General features: G+C 48.1%; 1 protein-coding gene across 5 annotated transcripts in view; it reads left to right on the top strand.

Moving 5' to 3' along the window:
• The window catches only part of C9H3orf18 (chromosome 9 C3orf18 homolog), a 107,641-nt gene extending 94,363 nt beyond the window's left edge, over positions 1-13,278 (top strand). For 2 of the 5 annotated variants that reach the window (XM_051627544.1, XM_051627542.1), the window contains exons 2-5: positions 3,752-4,144; positions 5,538-5,563; positions 7,171-7,300; positions 9,209-11,408. In XM_051627544.1, the coding sequence (XP_051483504.1) occupies positions 3,911-4,144; positions 5,538-5,563; positions 7,171-7,300; positions 9,209-9,289 (471 nt within the window). In that variant the 5' untranslated portion in view covers positions 3,752-3,910 and the 3' untranslated portion in view covers positions 9,290-11,408. Of the gene's footprint in view, positions 1-58; positions 154-3,751; positions 4,145-5,537; positions 5,564-7,170; positions 7,301-9,208; positions 11,409-13,222 lie in introns of those variants that run through there. The other 3 variants (XM_051627545.1, XM_051627543.1, XM_051627541.1) reach the window with 3 other exon arrangements.
• Positions 13,279-13,818: the final 540 nt, after the last annotated feature.

Here is a 13,818-nt window from a genome sequence, read left to right as displayed (position 1 = left end):
CCCCGCGGGCGCTGACCAATCGCCGGGGGCGCAGAGCGGCGGAGGCGGGGCCGGCGGCGGTGCTGGGCAGCGCGGCGCGCGGGGCTGCCCGGCCCGCCCCCCCCGCGGCCCCGGCGGGGTCCGGGCCCCGGACGCCTCGGCGGGGAGCGCTCCGTAAGTGCCGGCCCCGGCGGGCGGCGGCCGCCCCGGCGCGGGGGGCGCGGCGCTGCATCGCGGCAGCCTCCGGGGAGGGGCGCGGCGGGCTGGGCCGCGGGGGTGTCCGGCCACCCTGTCCCGTCCCGCCGGGCCGCGGGAACGGGCGGGGGCGGCGGCGGGGAAAGGCGGGCGGCGGCGGCGGCCTGCGCTCTGCCGGGCCCCGTCTCTGTCCCGACCCCCCCGGCGAGGCCTGCCCCAGCCCCGGCCGGGCCAGGCGGAGCGCTGCGGGTGGCCGGAGCCGCGGGAGCCGGCTGCCAGCCCCGGGGCCCAGCCCTTCCCCGGGTGGCGTTTCGGAGCGGGAAGCGCCGTAGAACCCGTTATCCGTCTGGAAACTTGTCCCCGGGACGGGAAAGGGGTGACTTTCCGCAGGGACAGAATCCCCAGGCAGCCGGGCAGGGTTCAGGCCAGGGCCGTGGCTGGCACGTCATTTCTCTGTCAGTCCGAGGAGCGGTGACATTGCAGGGAGCGTCCCTGCGCCTGTGCCGGGCTGGGACGGGGCCGTGGCACCTCCTGGCAGCGGGAGGGTGACAGCCGCGGTGCTCCGGGGCAGCGGTCGCACTCGGATGGGGCTTCTCCCTGCCCTGGGAGCTGCTCGGGAGCCTGGTCAGCCTGCAGGGGGGGAGGAAGCCACAAGTTCAAGCACTGGGAAGCCCTGTCCCGTAGGCAGCAGCAACCCGATGCTGCTTGCATGGCTGAGTTACTAGAGACACTTCATCTTGGTGAAGTAATGCAGAAAAAATACTGGTTATTATTTGCTTTCTTCATCCAGAGACCCTATGACCTGTCTTTATCCCTGTGACACAAACCTTTTATCCTGTCATATCCAAGGAAACTGCAGGACAGAGCAATTAAACCCAAGACTCAGAAGAGCTAGCAGCCTCAGGCTAGTGCCTAGCACCATGTTCTGCATCTCACAGGTGCCAGCCACTGCAACACCTATTAGAGACCAGTTTGGAAATGCTGCGTTAGGAGAGAAACAAATGTGTTCTCCTTATTCCCAGACCCAGCAGAGCCCAGCACAGAGTGCTCCTGGCTGCGTGAGCAGCTCTGTTGGTGCAGGCAATGGAAGGATGCCAGCTCACAGCAGCTGAGGATCTGGTTCCTCTTTTGTTGTATTTGTGTATGGAGTGTGCTGAAACCTGCCAGTGATAGGAAGCAGCTTTCTTTGACCCCAGAGTAGCCATGAGAGGCTTGAAGTGTGCCCAGCCTGCAAATCAAACTTCCAGCACCAGAATGACAATTGGAAAAGGAAGGTGTTGGGAAAGATGATCCACCCCCAGCTCTACCATTGTAAGCTGTGCGCCCTGGTCCATCCTCAGCCTCCCCATCTGGCCCTCTACAGCCCAAACCAGAAGGGGCTTGGGAACAGAAGCACCCTCACCTGGAACTGGTTGTGTAATCCATATAGGAAACCTTTCATGTAGGAGCATTTTTAGAGCTAGATCTCTGGGCTTAGGAATCTTTCAGCACAGACAGGATCCTGAGAGCATGAACAAGAGCCCCTGTTCCCACTTGACCAGATTTCCCATGGGCTAATTTTAACCCAGCCTAACTTTATTCAGGGGAGCAATGCACAGCAGCACAGTGTGTGGTCGGTACAAGTGGGGCCTTACCCCAAGGCTTGGTATCAGCTTTGACATCCAAATTCCAATGGTTTTCCAAAACTGACACCGCAATGAGGTGACGGCCTAATCCATCTTGTTTCCAAAATTCAGGAGCTGTTTGAGATACAGAATCATACTTTGCAAAGCCCTTGGGCCTGCTTCACTCTTCACTTAGGCTTTTTTGTTTCCTTGGTGGTGACTTTTTAAAAAATGTGAATTTTCATCAGAGAGAGTTTCCCTGAACAGCACAAATCAATGGTTCTTTCTGAGCAGCTGCTTGGTCTGCTCAATATTTGCTCAACAGTTCCTTTCCATGCTGCGCTGTAGCTGCTGCTGTTGTTGTGGCACTTGGATTTCCAGTTTGCCATCTTTGTGTTCAAGTGTCCTTTACACCAGAGCTCCACTGTGGTCAGTGATGGCTGGGGAAATTCAGGTGTCACATGGTTTAATCTAGGCGTGGGTGGTGTGGTGGTCAGTGAAGGACACGGTCTCTTTCAGCTGCAGTAACCTCATGTCTTGGCATGATATTAAGTGGGACCAGACCAGAACTGCTATCTTCACATTTCTCTAAAAACTCATGGAAGTTTGACAGCTTCCACAGCCTCCCAGGCCCTTCAAAACCCCCCAGCAACTACTGTTTCACAATATTTTTCACCTGTGAGACAGATCCTGTGTGTGTGGTGAGAAGTGTTCCTGTTCGGGGAGATGGAGGACAAGGGCTGTGCAAGTCAAGCTGGCTTCTCTGGCTTCTGGCTGACCACAGGGCTGCCTGGTGCTGTTTGCCTGGTGTCATTCCTCTGCTTCAGTTGTTAGTGACAGATGTTAATCACGCTGCTTAAGGCAGTTAATGGGCAGCAGGAGGGCGCTCAGGAGCCTTGCCTAGAAGAGAACAGAGTGGAGCAGAACAATGGCTCTTTCTCTTTGCAGGCACATCTTTGTCTATTCAGAGCTCATTAAACCCCATATCCCAGCTGCATTCCAGGCCAGAGATGTCATGTCTGCTAAACTACAGAGAAATTATCAGAGGACTGCTACTGTAGTTCTCAGGGTCAGCACTGCTCTGTTCCAGAGGTAGCTGCATTATCATAGAAGCAATTGCTGAGCTAATGTTATATACAGGGGGTTTATAAACCAAGTTGTGCAAATACTTCCCATAGGACTATCCTGGGGTGTTTTGCAACTCCTGATGATTTGCACAATAGAAGCATGAAGCAATTAAAGCCTTTCATGTTTTCAGCATGAATAGATCTATCAAATTTCACAACTCTAATCCAAAATTGGACTAATTTTAAAATTAATATTGATAATTACTAGTGCATGACTAAGCCTGAGTGGGTGCTTTCATGGAGAACTTGAGAAATACTCACTGTCTTTCGTAGCAGATGGAGGACTGGTGCAACCCACTGCTTTAAGGAAGCTGCCTTTCCAGCATGCATGGGGTCAGGGCCAGTGGGGCTGTGGACAGTGCAGTGACTTACCTGTCACTGCTGACTACCACAATAAGCAGCATCCTAAGATACGGATGCCTCACAGCTGAGTGCTATTTTATTGGATGTGTTCCCAGTGAAAAACTTAAGGGGATCCATGTAACCTTCCAAAACTTAAAAGCAAGAGACAGAAGCAGGAAAATGCTGTATCTCCCAGGATGAATAGAGGCCACCTGGCTCAGCCTGGAGCAGACCACAGGGGTTCTGAGGTTGTGCCTGTATAGATCTGCCAAGTGCCTGCAAGGAGGCAGAGCTGAAGCAGAGAGGGGAAAGCATATCACTGACTTAAAGTGAATCAAACATGACTTTGGGGGCTCTCAGTACCCCTAAAAATCTTTTTATTATTTTGACTGGGCATCTGTGAGCTGCTCTCCAAAACTGTACTAGTGAATTGAGAAGCTTTGGGAAAGGTTGTGCCTGTCTCTAAGAGCTCTGCACTGTTCATTTGTTCTCATTCTTTCCTAGGCAGAAACCACTGTAGTTCCTATGAAGAAAAACCATCGGTGATGATTCTGCAGGACAGGTCTCATGTGAGGGTCCTTGATATAAAGAGCAGCTCTCTGCTTCTGTAGCTGATGGGTGAGGACAAAAACTTGGTAAAAGGAGCTACCAAGAGGTGGCAGGATGAGTTACAGCTCACCCTCTCTGCATGACTTGTATCCCAGCACCACCACAACGGCCCAGCCAGACCTAGGGACAACTCTGGATGGGACTGTACCAGAAACAGCTACTGTAGGCCCTGAGACGACCAGTTTCAACAGCACCAAAATCCCAGATGTGGCCAGCGCTGGACCTGGCATGAGCACAATGCTACTGTCCTTTGGGATCATTACTGTGATTGGGTTGGCTGTAGCTATGGTAAGAGAGTCCTGCTACGTATTTTTCTGTCTGTTGAGGGTGAAGAGGGGCAAAGGGGCTTTAGGACTGTTTTGGGTTGAATAATTTATGTTCTACTAAAGGCTTACCCAGAATTGCTGAGAACTGATGGTTCCTGAGATCTCTTTCTTTTTAAGGTCTTTTATCTAGTGCTCCAATATTTCTGCAGTCTCCCTGAGGTCTAGTCTGAACGGGATTCTCAGCAAGCCTAGAAGAAGCCATGTGGAGTATCAGAATTTATTTTTAATAGCAATAGGAAGTTCACTTAAAAGAACACAAAGCAGATTCTGTTCTGACTTGTTAACTGGAACTGCTGCATTGATTTAAACCTTGTCAACACAGAGGCCCTGCAAGAAAGTTCATGCAAATTAACTTTTAAAGCAGACTGTTGAAACCACATTAATCTCCCCTGTGGACATGCCTGTGTGAATTAAAGCAGCCTGAATCCATTTTAGCCAGACTCCTTCTGGACTGTATTTCCAAGGTTCTACTTGCTGGATATCAGCAAAATCCTTGAGGATTTGCTGCATAACTAACGTTGCCATTAATGCTGGAGGCAGAAGCTTTCTGACATTAGAGTGCTAGGCCTGACAGGCAATGCAAGTGCTGCAGTTCTTCTTTTGATTATAACCATATCGTTTACCTACCAACAGAGAACAGAAGGTAGTGGCAAGCTCCTGTTCCTCGTAAGAGGAAGAGCTTCACTAGTACAACCTTCAGAGGAGCCTACAGAAAGGGACTACTGCAAAATTTCATTGCAGACCCAAGGAGGAGTTTATCCAAAAGCCCCTAAGAGATCCTGGAAACGGTCATAAGTTCCCAAGAGCAACATCCAGCGTTCGTAGCTCCCAGAACAAGGCTCTGGAGGCCAAAAGCCTCACTTTCTTCCCACCACAGCCACTTGTACTGGCTGACACGAGGCAAGTCACCAAGCATGCCCTCTTTGCTTCTTCCCTTTATACTGGAGAGGGGGTAACAGCAGCACTTCTACCCTGTAGGAAATTTACAGAAGAACCTTCCCACAAAGGCAAGGTTCTTCATCCACTCTTAAACTGCAGCCTATGTCCTGCAGCCACCAGAAATGTGCTGAGCTACACCTAATAATAATACACCTAATACTCTTACTACTACTACTAACACATCTAATAATAGACCACTTGAGCACTTGGTGTCAGGCATGATGTGCTGCCCAGCTTACACTGCTGCATATGAAATTTCATTTTCAGTTGACACCTTTCCCTTCCCCCTGCTATGGTGCTCAGTGACACCAGATTTGCTCCATCTCCTTTCTGTGTGTCCAGTGCCCAAAATTTCTCTTCTCAGCTGCTCCCATCATACTGGAACTATTGTAATGATGGTTTTCTTTCTCCTTCAGGTTCTGTATATCAGGAAGAGGAAGAGGTGGGTAATGTCTGTTGTTGGCTGAAGGGAACTTAGTGCTTCAAAACCAGAGAGAGCTAGAAAGGAGACAGGGAGATGGGGAGAGTGTAATGGATGGCTCCTTGAGAACAAACCTACAGGGAATCAGCTGTGTGTGAATGAGGGTGGGTGGGAACACTGCACTCCTGCTGTGCCCACCTTCTCTGCAGCTTTGGAAATGTGCAGGAAGATATTAGGGATCCTGCAAACTCTTCGTGCTTCATCTAGGAGGTGCACTAAAACAGAGGAAAGGGTCATGAGTGTTTAAAGAAGCTGAGAACTCTGTCATGAGAGATTTCGATCTTGTGTTTCAGCCATTCCCAGGTTCCTATGTTTTCCAACAGCCTGGGTCAATGACACTGGCCTTGCAAGGCTGAAGGCCTCTTTAGCTGCAGTCACAGCAACTGGCAGCAGTAGTGCAGAGATACAGCTTAGTAGCCCAAGACTTAGTGTCTCAATTTCCTCATTAAGCTGCTGGCTAAAAATAGAGAGGAGAGCAGCATGCAGGGAGCCACACTTCTTGATTCTTCCATCTCTGACAGCAGGGACACTGGTGAAGATCTATTAGATGTGGTAACTCTTCCTTGCCAGACTCCTTGTAGCAGGCCTGGCCTGGCCATAGGCTTTTAAGAAGTGCTGCTGCCCACTGTAAGATTTCCAAGCCAGCCCCTGAAACCCAAATCTGGGTACTGTCATAGAAGCTGCCAGTACTTAGCCTGAGAACACAGATAATGGCTGGAGATAATGGTTGTGTTGGCAAACCCATATAGAAGCAGCGTGAATGTGTCATCCTGACACTTGCCAAATAGATATTTGTGGTGACATTGCCAGTAACTGCTTGTGTGTTTCACTCCCCCACCCCCTAAACTCAGCTACAGCTGAGGCAGGGCTCTGTTTTCACAGGAGCATGCCCACCCATCTATCCTCCATCTGAGTTGCCCCATATTTAGGCAGAGCCCTTAGGGTAGTACTTTATAGCTCTGTCACTTGAAGCAATGAAATGATACAAGAATAAGAACAGTCTGTCCACAGGCGTCAGTCTCCCACGAGAATCTATCTCTTCTATTTTCTAGTTTTTGTTTATTATTTCTGTTTATTTATATGTACTTCAAGCCCAGAGTTAAAGAATTGCTCTTAGGCCACTGAAACTAAAAGTAGACCTCTGCTGCCAGACAGTGACACATGGCAGGACTGGCTGTTGTGGGCAGAGAGACAGGGGGGGTAGTTGCAATATGCCTAGTCAGTATGTTCCACTGTCTCTTTTGTCCCACCACAGAAAGCTTGATCTTGTAATGTCTGCAGGAACTTAAATCCCTGTCTGATTCCTCTGTGTGTAATGCCTGCCAACATAGATTAGTGATGGCAATTAATGCCTGTAACTGCCCTCTGGGTTTCTTCCACTCCTGCCAGCTATCTGTAGTAGTTTCTTGCCTTCATCACTGCAGGATAGGACATGACCCTCACCCAGCAAGAGCAACAAGAGCAGAATCCCTGTGCAGCAGGAGAAACAGCCTCAGTGGTGGGGTGGGGAAGGCAGCCTGAGCATCTCTCCTTCTCAACCAACCTTTTCCCTTCCCTCCCATGGGCAGGTTGGAGAAGCTACGGCACCAGCTCATGCCCATGTATAACTTTGATCCCACCGAGGAACAGGATGAACTGGAGCAGGAGCTGCTGGAACACGGGCGAGATGCAGCATCTTCCCAGGCATCGCAGAGCAAGGTAGGCAGCAGGGGCCAGCAGGTCTGCTACTGCAATCTCTGATACTTGCACTGCTTTTGTTACAGAGTGAAAGAGATTTTGTAGGGTTATAGGATGAGGAAACCCATTTAAGACCTCTGGAGGACTTCCCCCATCTCTGCCAGCTCTGGAGTTAGGGGGCTCAAGCATTTTGGAATGCTTAGGATGAAGAGTCAGGCAACTAGGACAAAGAGCCTGGAGAGAAAAAGTGCTGGCTCTTCTCAACTAGGAGAGAGAAAAGGGCAAGTTCAGGAATTAAGGGTGAGTTTACTCCAGTTTACCACCCAGGGCACCACAAGGGAGCAGTAGGATGAATGTCATTTTCTGTGAGACAGGTCTTCAATGGCCACAAAACACTGAGGCTCCTTTGCCCTGACCCTGAAGAGCAACTTCCACCCAGTTTTAAGGTATCACAGCTTTCCCTAAGGATGCTAGTGTGGAACAAGTCCTTGCTGAGGGAAAGCCTGTGATCATAACAGTTAACTGTGTTGCAAGCCCTGAAGAATGCAGGCAGAAAGCCTGCATGTTGTGGCATGGCACATCTGGTGTTGTCAGCACCTCCAGGCCAACCTTGCTGAGCAAAGAGCAGGCATGGCTCAGAAGGAGAAAAAGGAGGAGAGTCCTCTATTTGAGTTTGGGGAGAGAGGAAGAAGGCTTTGCTTTGATCACTTCTGGGTGTTCAAAAGCATGCAGCTTGCTGAGAAATCATAAGATCATCAGAGACACTGACTTACTACATTTGTGAGTTGGGAAAGAGCTTGATAGCTTGGCCAGTTGTTTTTGGTTAATGGTCCAGATAGGTGTTTGACAAGAGGCTCTCTCCTTCCCTAGTGTACCAAAGGGTAGGAGAAACAGGGAAGAAGGTTTTCTTGCCATTTTTTTCAGCCAGCTTCATAGTGTTTTCTTTCTCCTTTGTCACCATAACCTCAAAAAAAGCCTTTCTGAAAGACAGAGCCAGCAGGGATGGTTGGAACAGGTACATCTCTTAGCCAGTGATGCAGCCTCCCCTTACAGTAGACATCTCTCTTTTCTTGAATTCCTCTCCAGCTGCTCTGTGTTGCTTATGTCTTCCCTTGCTTCTCCCATTCCAGGAGCAGGGGTTCTCCTAAACACTTCTCAGTTTCCACACTCTTGACAGATTCAGATAATCTGTAGCAAGCTTGGTGTGGACAGAAAGGGAAAGAGAAGATAATAAATACAACTGTATAAAATATTTACCTTGAGACATACTTCCCAACCTGCTAAAGAGCACAAAGGAGATGTGTCTGTTGGAATATGAAAGATAGTCAACATATTCCATTATACTGGTTTAGGAAGGCAAGAAGTATTGTTGTATAAAAATAAAGGATCTTGTTCTCTGAGACGCAAATATTGGGAAAAGGTCAGATCCCTGTATTAGTGCACATGACAGACTTTCCTTCAGGTAGTAAAGGGGAAAATGACAAGGCCAGAGTTAAGCTTAGCACAGCAAAGGCTCTTCCTTCCTATATAGGGACTGGTCAGCAGGATACAGATCCCTCCAGACCTTGCTAATGCACAGATACCTGTGCTTGGAAAGAAGGCAAGTTTAAAGGCTTAACATTGTGGGAGAGGGAGAGTCTAAAACAACAGCCAAAGTTCAGTCTCTGCCAGGTTTCCAGGCCTTGACGGTTCAAGTCTTTTCATGCTGCCTTGTTTGTACAAATAGTGAGCCCCAGTAATTCAGTGATTTGGTGACTTTAAATGGGCATGAATGTGCTGACTTGCTCTCTGGCCTGTTTCATGTTCTATCAGAGCCTCCCCTTTGGAAGGGGCAGAGTCTAGTTACAATACTGTGCAGTCTGTGCCCAAGCACAGGCACCTGAGCAGAGGCAGCCTTGCTGGGTATTATCTTTCACTGCTTCAATGCAGATTCTGCTGACAAGCCAAGGAGCCCTGCAGAGGCCCAGCCGTCTTGTGTTCACAGATGTTGCCAATGCCATCAATGCATGAACAGTCCCTGCCCCTGCTCTGGGATGGTGCTGAGACTGGGGAGGATGGAGCCAACAAACCAGTGACTTCCCGCAAGCATGGCCGATCCACTGAGCCCAGTTGGTCACCTCCTTGGTTTGTGTTACATGTGGTCACAAGCACTGGGAGCTGTTGTCACTTTGGGAAGCAAACCCTTGGTGATGGCAGTGGTGATTTTCTGGTGCATCTGGTACCACTGAAAGGTCCTGAACTCCAGTTTCTAGGCTGGTGCTGGCTGATACCATCTACCAAGCTGTGTGCTTAGGCACTGTGCCTGCTTTGCTGCAGATTAATTTACCAGAGTATACGTGCGTGCTCTCTGGGTCAGGGAGGGAGGAGAGGTGCATGTTTCAGAGAGCTTCCCCATTGGCTTTGTGCCACCAGACCCCAAGGAAGGAGATGAATGAGCACCTCTCTGTACAGTGACCCCAGCTGGAGGGGTGGCTGGTGGCAAAGCCCCTGTGAGCAATGAGAGCTGACTCCCCTACCCAGTGGTAATCTGGGGCATGCCAGGGAAAACACATGCCATGGGCTTATCCCCCTTGTGGCATGTGGGCTGCTGATAAATGTATACCTGGGGGGATGCTGAAGCATAGGGAACTCACTGGCTTTAAAAAGTGAAATAGTGAACATTTGGGTGATTACATCTTAACTGAGGAAGTGGCTGAATATCTCAAAATAGGGCTGCCATGTAGACAGAGAGGAATTCACACAACTAGAGGCAGGGGGTGTCAATGTTTGGCTACATGACTCCCTACCACTGAGCTAAGAATAACAGTGCTTGGGCCAGAGAGAGGAGTGAAGTAGAACTAGGGTTCTAACACCATGTATCCCCCTCCTGCTTTGGCTCAGGGAGGTTTTTAGAATACGCAGTGTTCTCCAGAAAAATGATTAAGCCCTGAAATATTTTCTTTTAAATACAGAAAAACATGTATTGACTCAACATTACAACAGCCCCATGTCTGCCCCCAGAGGTGGCTGAACACCTGGTTCGTATGTCCTTACCTGCCAGGACCTGCAGGCAGAGCCTTCTCTTCTTCCTGCTGAAGGAAACACCAAGCCTTTTGTTAGCCTCTGCTAGTGCTACCTGCTTATGCAGAAGGTGGGTCTAGGCAGGTAAGCCAGGAGTTTCCCTGTAAGCCTGCAGCATCTCTGCCTCTGCATCCTGCAGGGCTGCAGGAGGGAGAGTGTGGAGGACTCTCCAGCCACTTTGGTGTGCTGCAGTGCAGCCTGGGTGCTGTCCTCTGCAGAGCCTTTTGGTGACCACCAGCCCCAAGTGCTGCAGGCCAGCACAGCAGCCAGGGGCCAGCAACACAGCTTGCATGCAAGCATCAGTGCCCAGCCATGCACCGATCACCTCCTGATTCTTTTGCAGTACATGCATTTGTCAGTCATATCATATTCCATTCACAGCACCAGTCAAAAGGGAGTCAGGGAAAAGCCAAAATTTGAATGCAGATCCAAAGGCAGGCTTTATGCAAGGAGGTGTTTAACTGAGTGGCAATTCAGGTATCATGTGTTTTGTTGCAAGTTTGGACTTGCCAGTTAGTTTTTGTTCTTCCAAATATTTTATTTTTTTTCCCTTCCCCACTGTGATTTTTTTCTGTATTCATTAAATGCAGACTCTTCCTGGGCATGTGCCACTGACCCCTGCAGTGCACAGTTCTTTACCAGCTCTCCCTCCTTCACTGACACAGCTTCCTTCGTGGCAGCTTTGCAGAACTAACTTGCTTTAATTTTTCAGTATCCCTCTTTCTCTTCAAAACCTGGGAGTTCTGGGAGTGTATTAGGGCTAGGAGAGCCATCAGCTGTGTGAAACAGCCCACCTTTCATACCCAGGAGATCTGGCAGGAGGCACAGCCTGCTGGTTGCTGCTGGTGTTTGCACTCCAGGGATACTGTTGGAAGGAGGGTGTGTGGGTACAAATACTCAGTGTAATTTGGCATAGGTCCTTAGAATTTGGACACCAGTTCAGTAGCACCTCCTCTTCACACAGTTCTTGGAAGTATATGTACAATTTAGCAGAAGCATTATGATGTAATTTAATTCAAGTGTTTCTGTGTTTTAAACATTGAAATATAATTAAACTATTTACATGAAATCTAGTGTGATTGTCTTCTTCCTCCTCCTCACTTGCATTTTCCACAGAAAACTGCTGGAGCGTCTCCTCAGTACATGTTGGTAATTTGTACGCAGTGTATTCCCCAACTCTTTCAAAGCTTGAAGTGTGAAAAACTTGGAAGGACAAGCCCTGCAGGGGTCAAGGTGTAGTGCTGCACAGCATGGAAACTCAGACCTCTTCAGGAAAGCTTGGTGGAGAAGGCAGGAACTTCCAGCCTAGCAGATCCTGGGCATCCAGAGTGCAGAAAGACAAATTCCAACTTGTCTGTTTTCTATTTTGTCCTTTAAACAGCTGAGTTCCTGGACAATTTAGCAGCTCATGTGCAGCTCTGTCCACAGTAGCCTTACCATGTAAACATTGTGGTGAACATCGTGGGCAGCAGCTTTGGTAGCTCCATGGTGACGTTGTTGGTGTATTTCAGATTTGCTTTCTGGCCCACAGACTCCAAACTTGGGACTAGTTAGGAAAGCTGTCAAATTAACTGAAGAGGCTATGCCCAGGAACAGAACTAATTGTATGAAAAGCTAAATAGTTGTAGGGCTCACAGAACAAAGTGGGGCATAAACAGACCCAGCTGTGGAGACATGGGAAGGTACACATGAAACAGAATTGGCTTGTGTTCCAATCACGCCAGTTACAAGGTACTGTAAGATAATACAAGAGGATGGAATTAGGTACCAACATGTGGGTTTAAGGGCCTGTTTTCCTCCACATGTGATTCCTTGTTTTCACATGCATCTGTGGGTGCTTCTGAATGACCAAATCCTGTTTTATAATCCCCAAAGCTCCAATTCAGATAAAGAGAAAATCACCTTGTCTGGTGATAAGCACACATGTGGCGGTTGTTGCACATGGAGGAGGCAAAGCAGAAGCCTGAGGTGCCACATTTGATATGTTTATTAAAAACAAACTCCAAGTTGCCAACACTCATGATGCCTTCAACAAAACCATTTATGAGAATCTTCCAAACTTCGCTAGATAACAAACCTCCTTCATCTACTGTGCTTTGAATCTGACTCTAATGACCTCTGCTTTTTGTTGTTGTTTTTTTTTTTCACTGAGTCAGACCAAAACTGTCCTGAGTTTAAAAAACTTGAAATGCAGTTGCTTAGAGGTAGGTTTTGGCTACACAGAAAAGGTAACTTAATATATGGAAAAGAAAAAGAGAATCCAAGTAATCCAGCGGGAGATCCTACTTCTCTGTAGATGGCTGGAATTCTGCCCACCTATAATAGGCAATGACTCATTCCAAGTCTCTGCATAAAACACGGAAGCTGAAGTTATGAACTGGGATTTCAACTACACACAGAGTAGCCCCTAATAGCGTGGAATTATGCTTGTTCTCAAGCACTTACATTTTTATGGAGTCACGTTTTCTACTTTAGCTTCTCAATAGAGTAGCAAAGAGGTAGCAAAGACCAGAATTATTTTAAATATATAAGTACTTTGTATGCATGTCCCTGAGGAATACTGCTGACCTAAAGCAAATGGATTTAGTAGTTTCCATTTCTACTCTGTGCTACCAGCTGAGAAAGGTGTGTCTGATGTCATAAGAAAAGCTTGAGTCTCTTAGAGACACAATCCCTAATCCATCCAGGAGAAGCTGTGGTTCCAGTCTCACACTGTAACAGCCGTTACTCTCAGGTAATAGGGAATAAATAAACAGGCAATACAGCCTTGCAGAGTACTGAACCTGCCAATTCACCTGATAATCAGGTAAAGAAGTTGCTAAAATATCTTGGTCTGCTACTGGAATGGCCTTTGAATGCAAAAATGGACTTGTGTATCCACAGAAGAAGAGCAGCTCCCTGACCTGAATTCGGAGGAACACCAGTTGGATCTTCTCATGTAACAACCAGCAGTTACAGATTTGTGTGCATCATGTTCCACCTGGATTTATCCACACAGCAGGAGAAGGACGCAAAACTCTTCCCATACCTGGCAGCACACCTCATCCTACAGCATAGGATTTAGGTGATCTAATCCATTTAATCCTTGATTTTTTGCTATGTGGTAGAGGAGGCATAAATGTTAACTGGGATGCAGTTTTCTGCTGAGACCACCAAACCCCTCACACATGGAGCTACTGTTGGGCAAACCAGACAACACACAGCATTGACAGGATCAGGACTTTGAACACTACTAAACTGGGTGGACTGGACAAAATAACCTAGAAGGAAAGAACCATTTCCTTCCTATTATCTCTCTCCAATCAGCCCTTCCTCTTAATTCTGCAGACATTTTCCTGTGTTAAATAAATACCTGCTAAGGGAACAGACCTCTGATGAGAAGATAATAAATGAGCTCAATATATACTGCCATTTCATGGGTTGCTGCTATGCACTGCCATAAATTTAAAGCAAATTATGTTCTGTTTAAATATTTAACA

Source organism: Apus apus, chromosome 9, assembly GCF_020740795.1.
Source record: "Apus apus isolate bApuApu2 chromosome 9, bApuApu2.pri.cur, whole genome shotgun sequence".
NCBI lineage: Eukaryota > Metazoa > Chordata > Aves > Apodiformes > Apodidae > Apus > Apus apus.
This window is presented reverse-complemented; position numbering and strand designations above follow the sequence as displayed.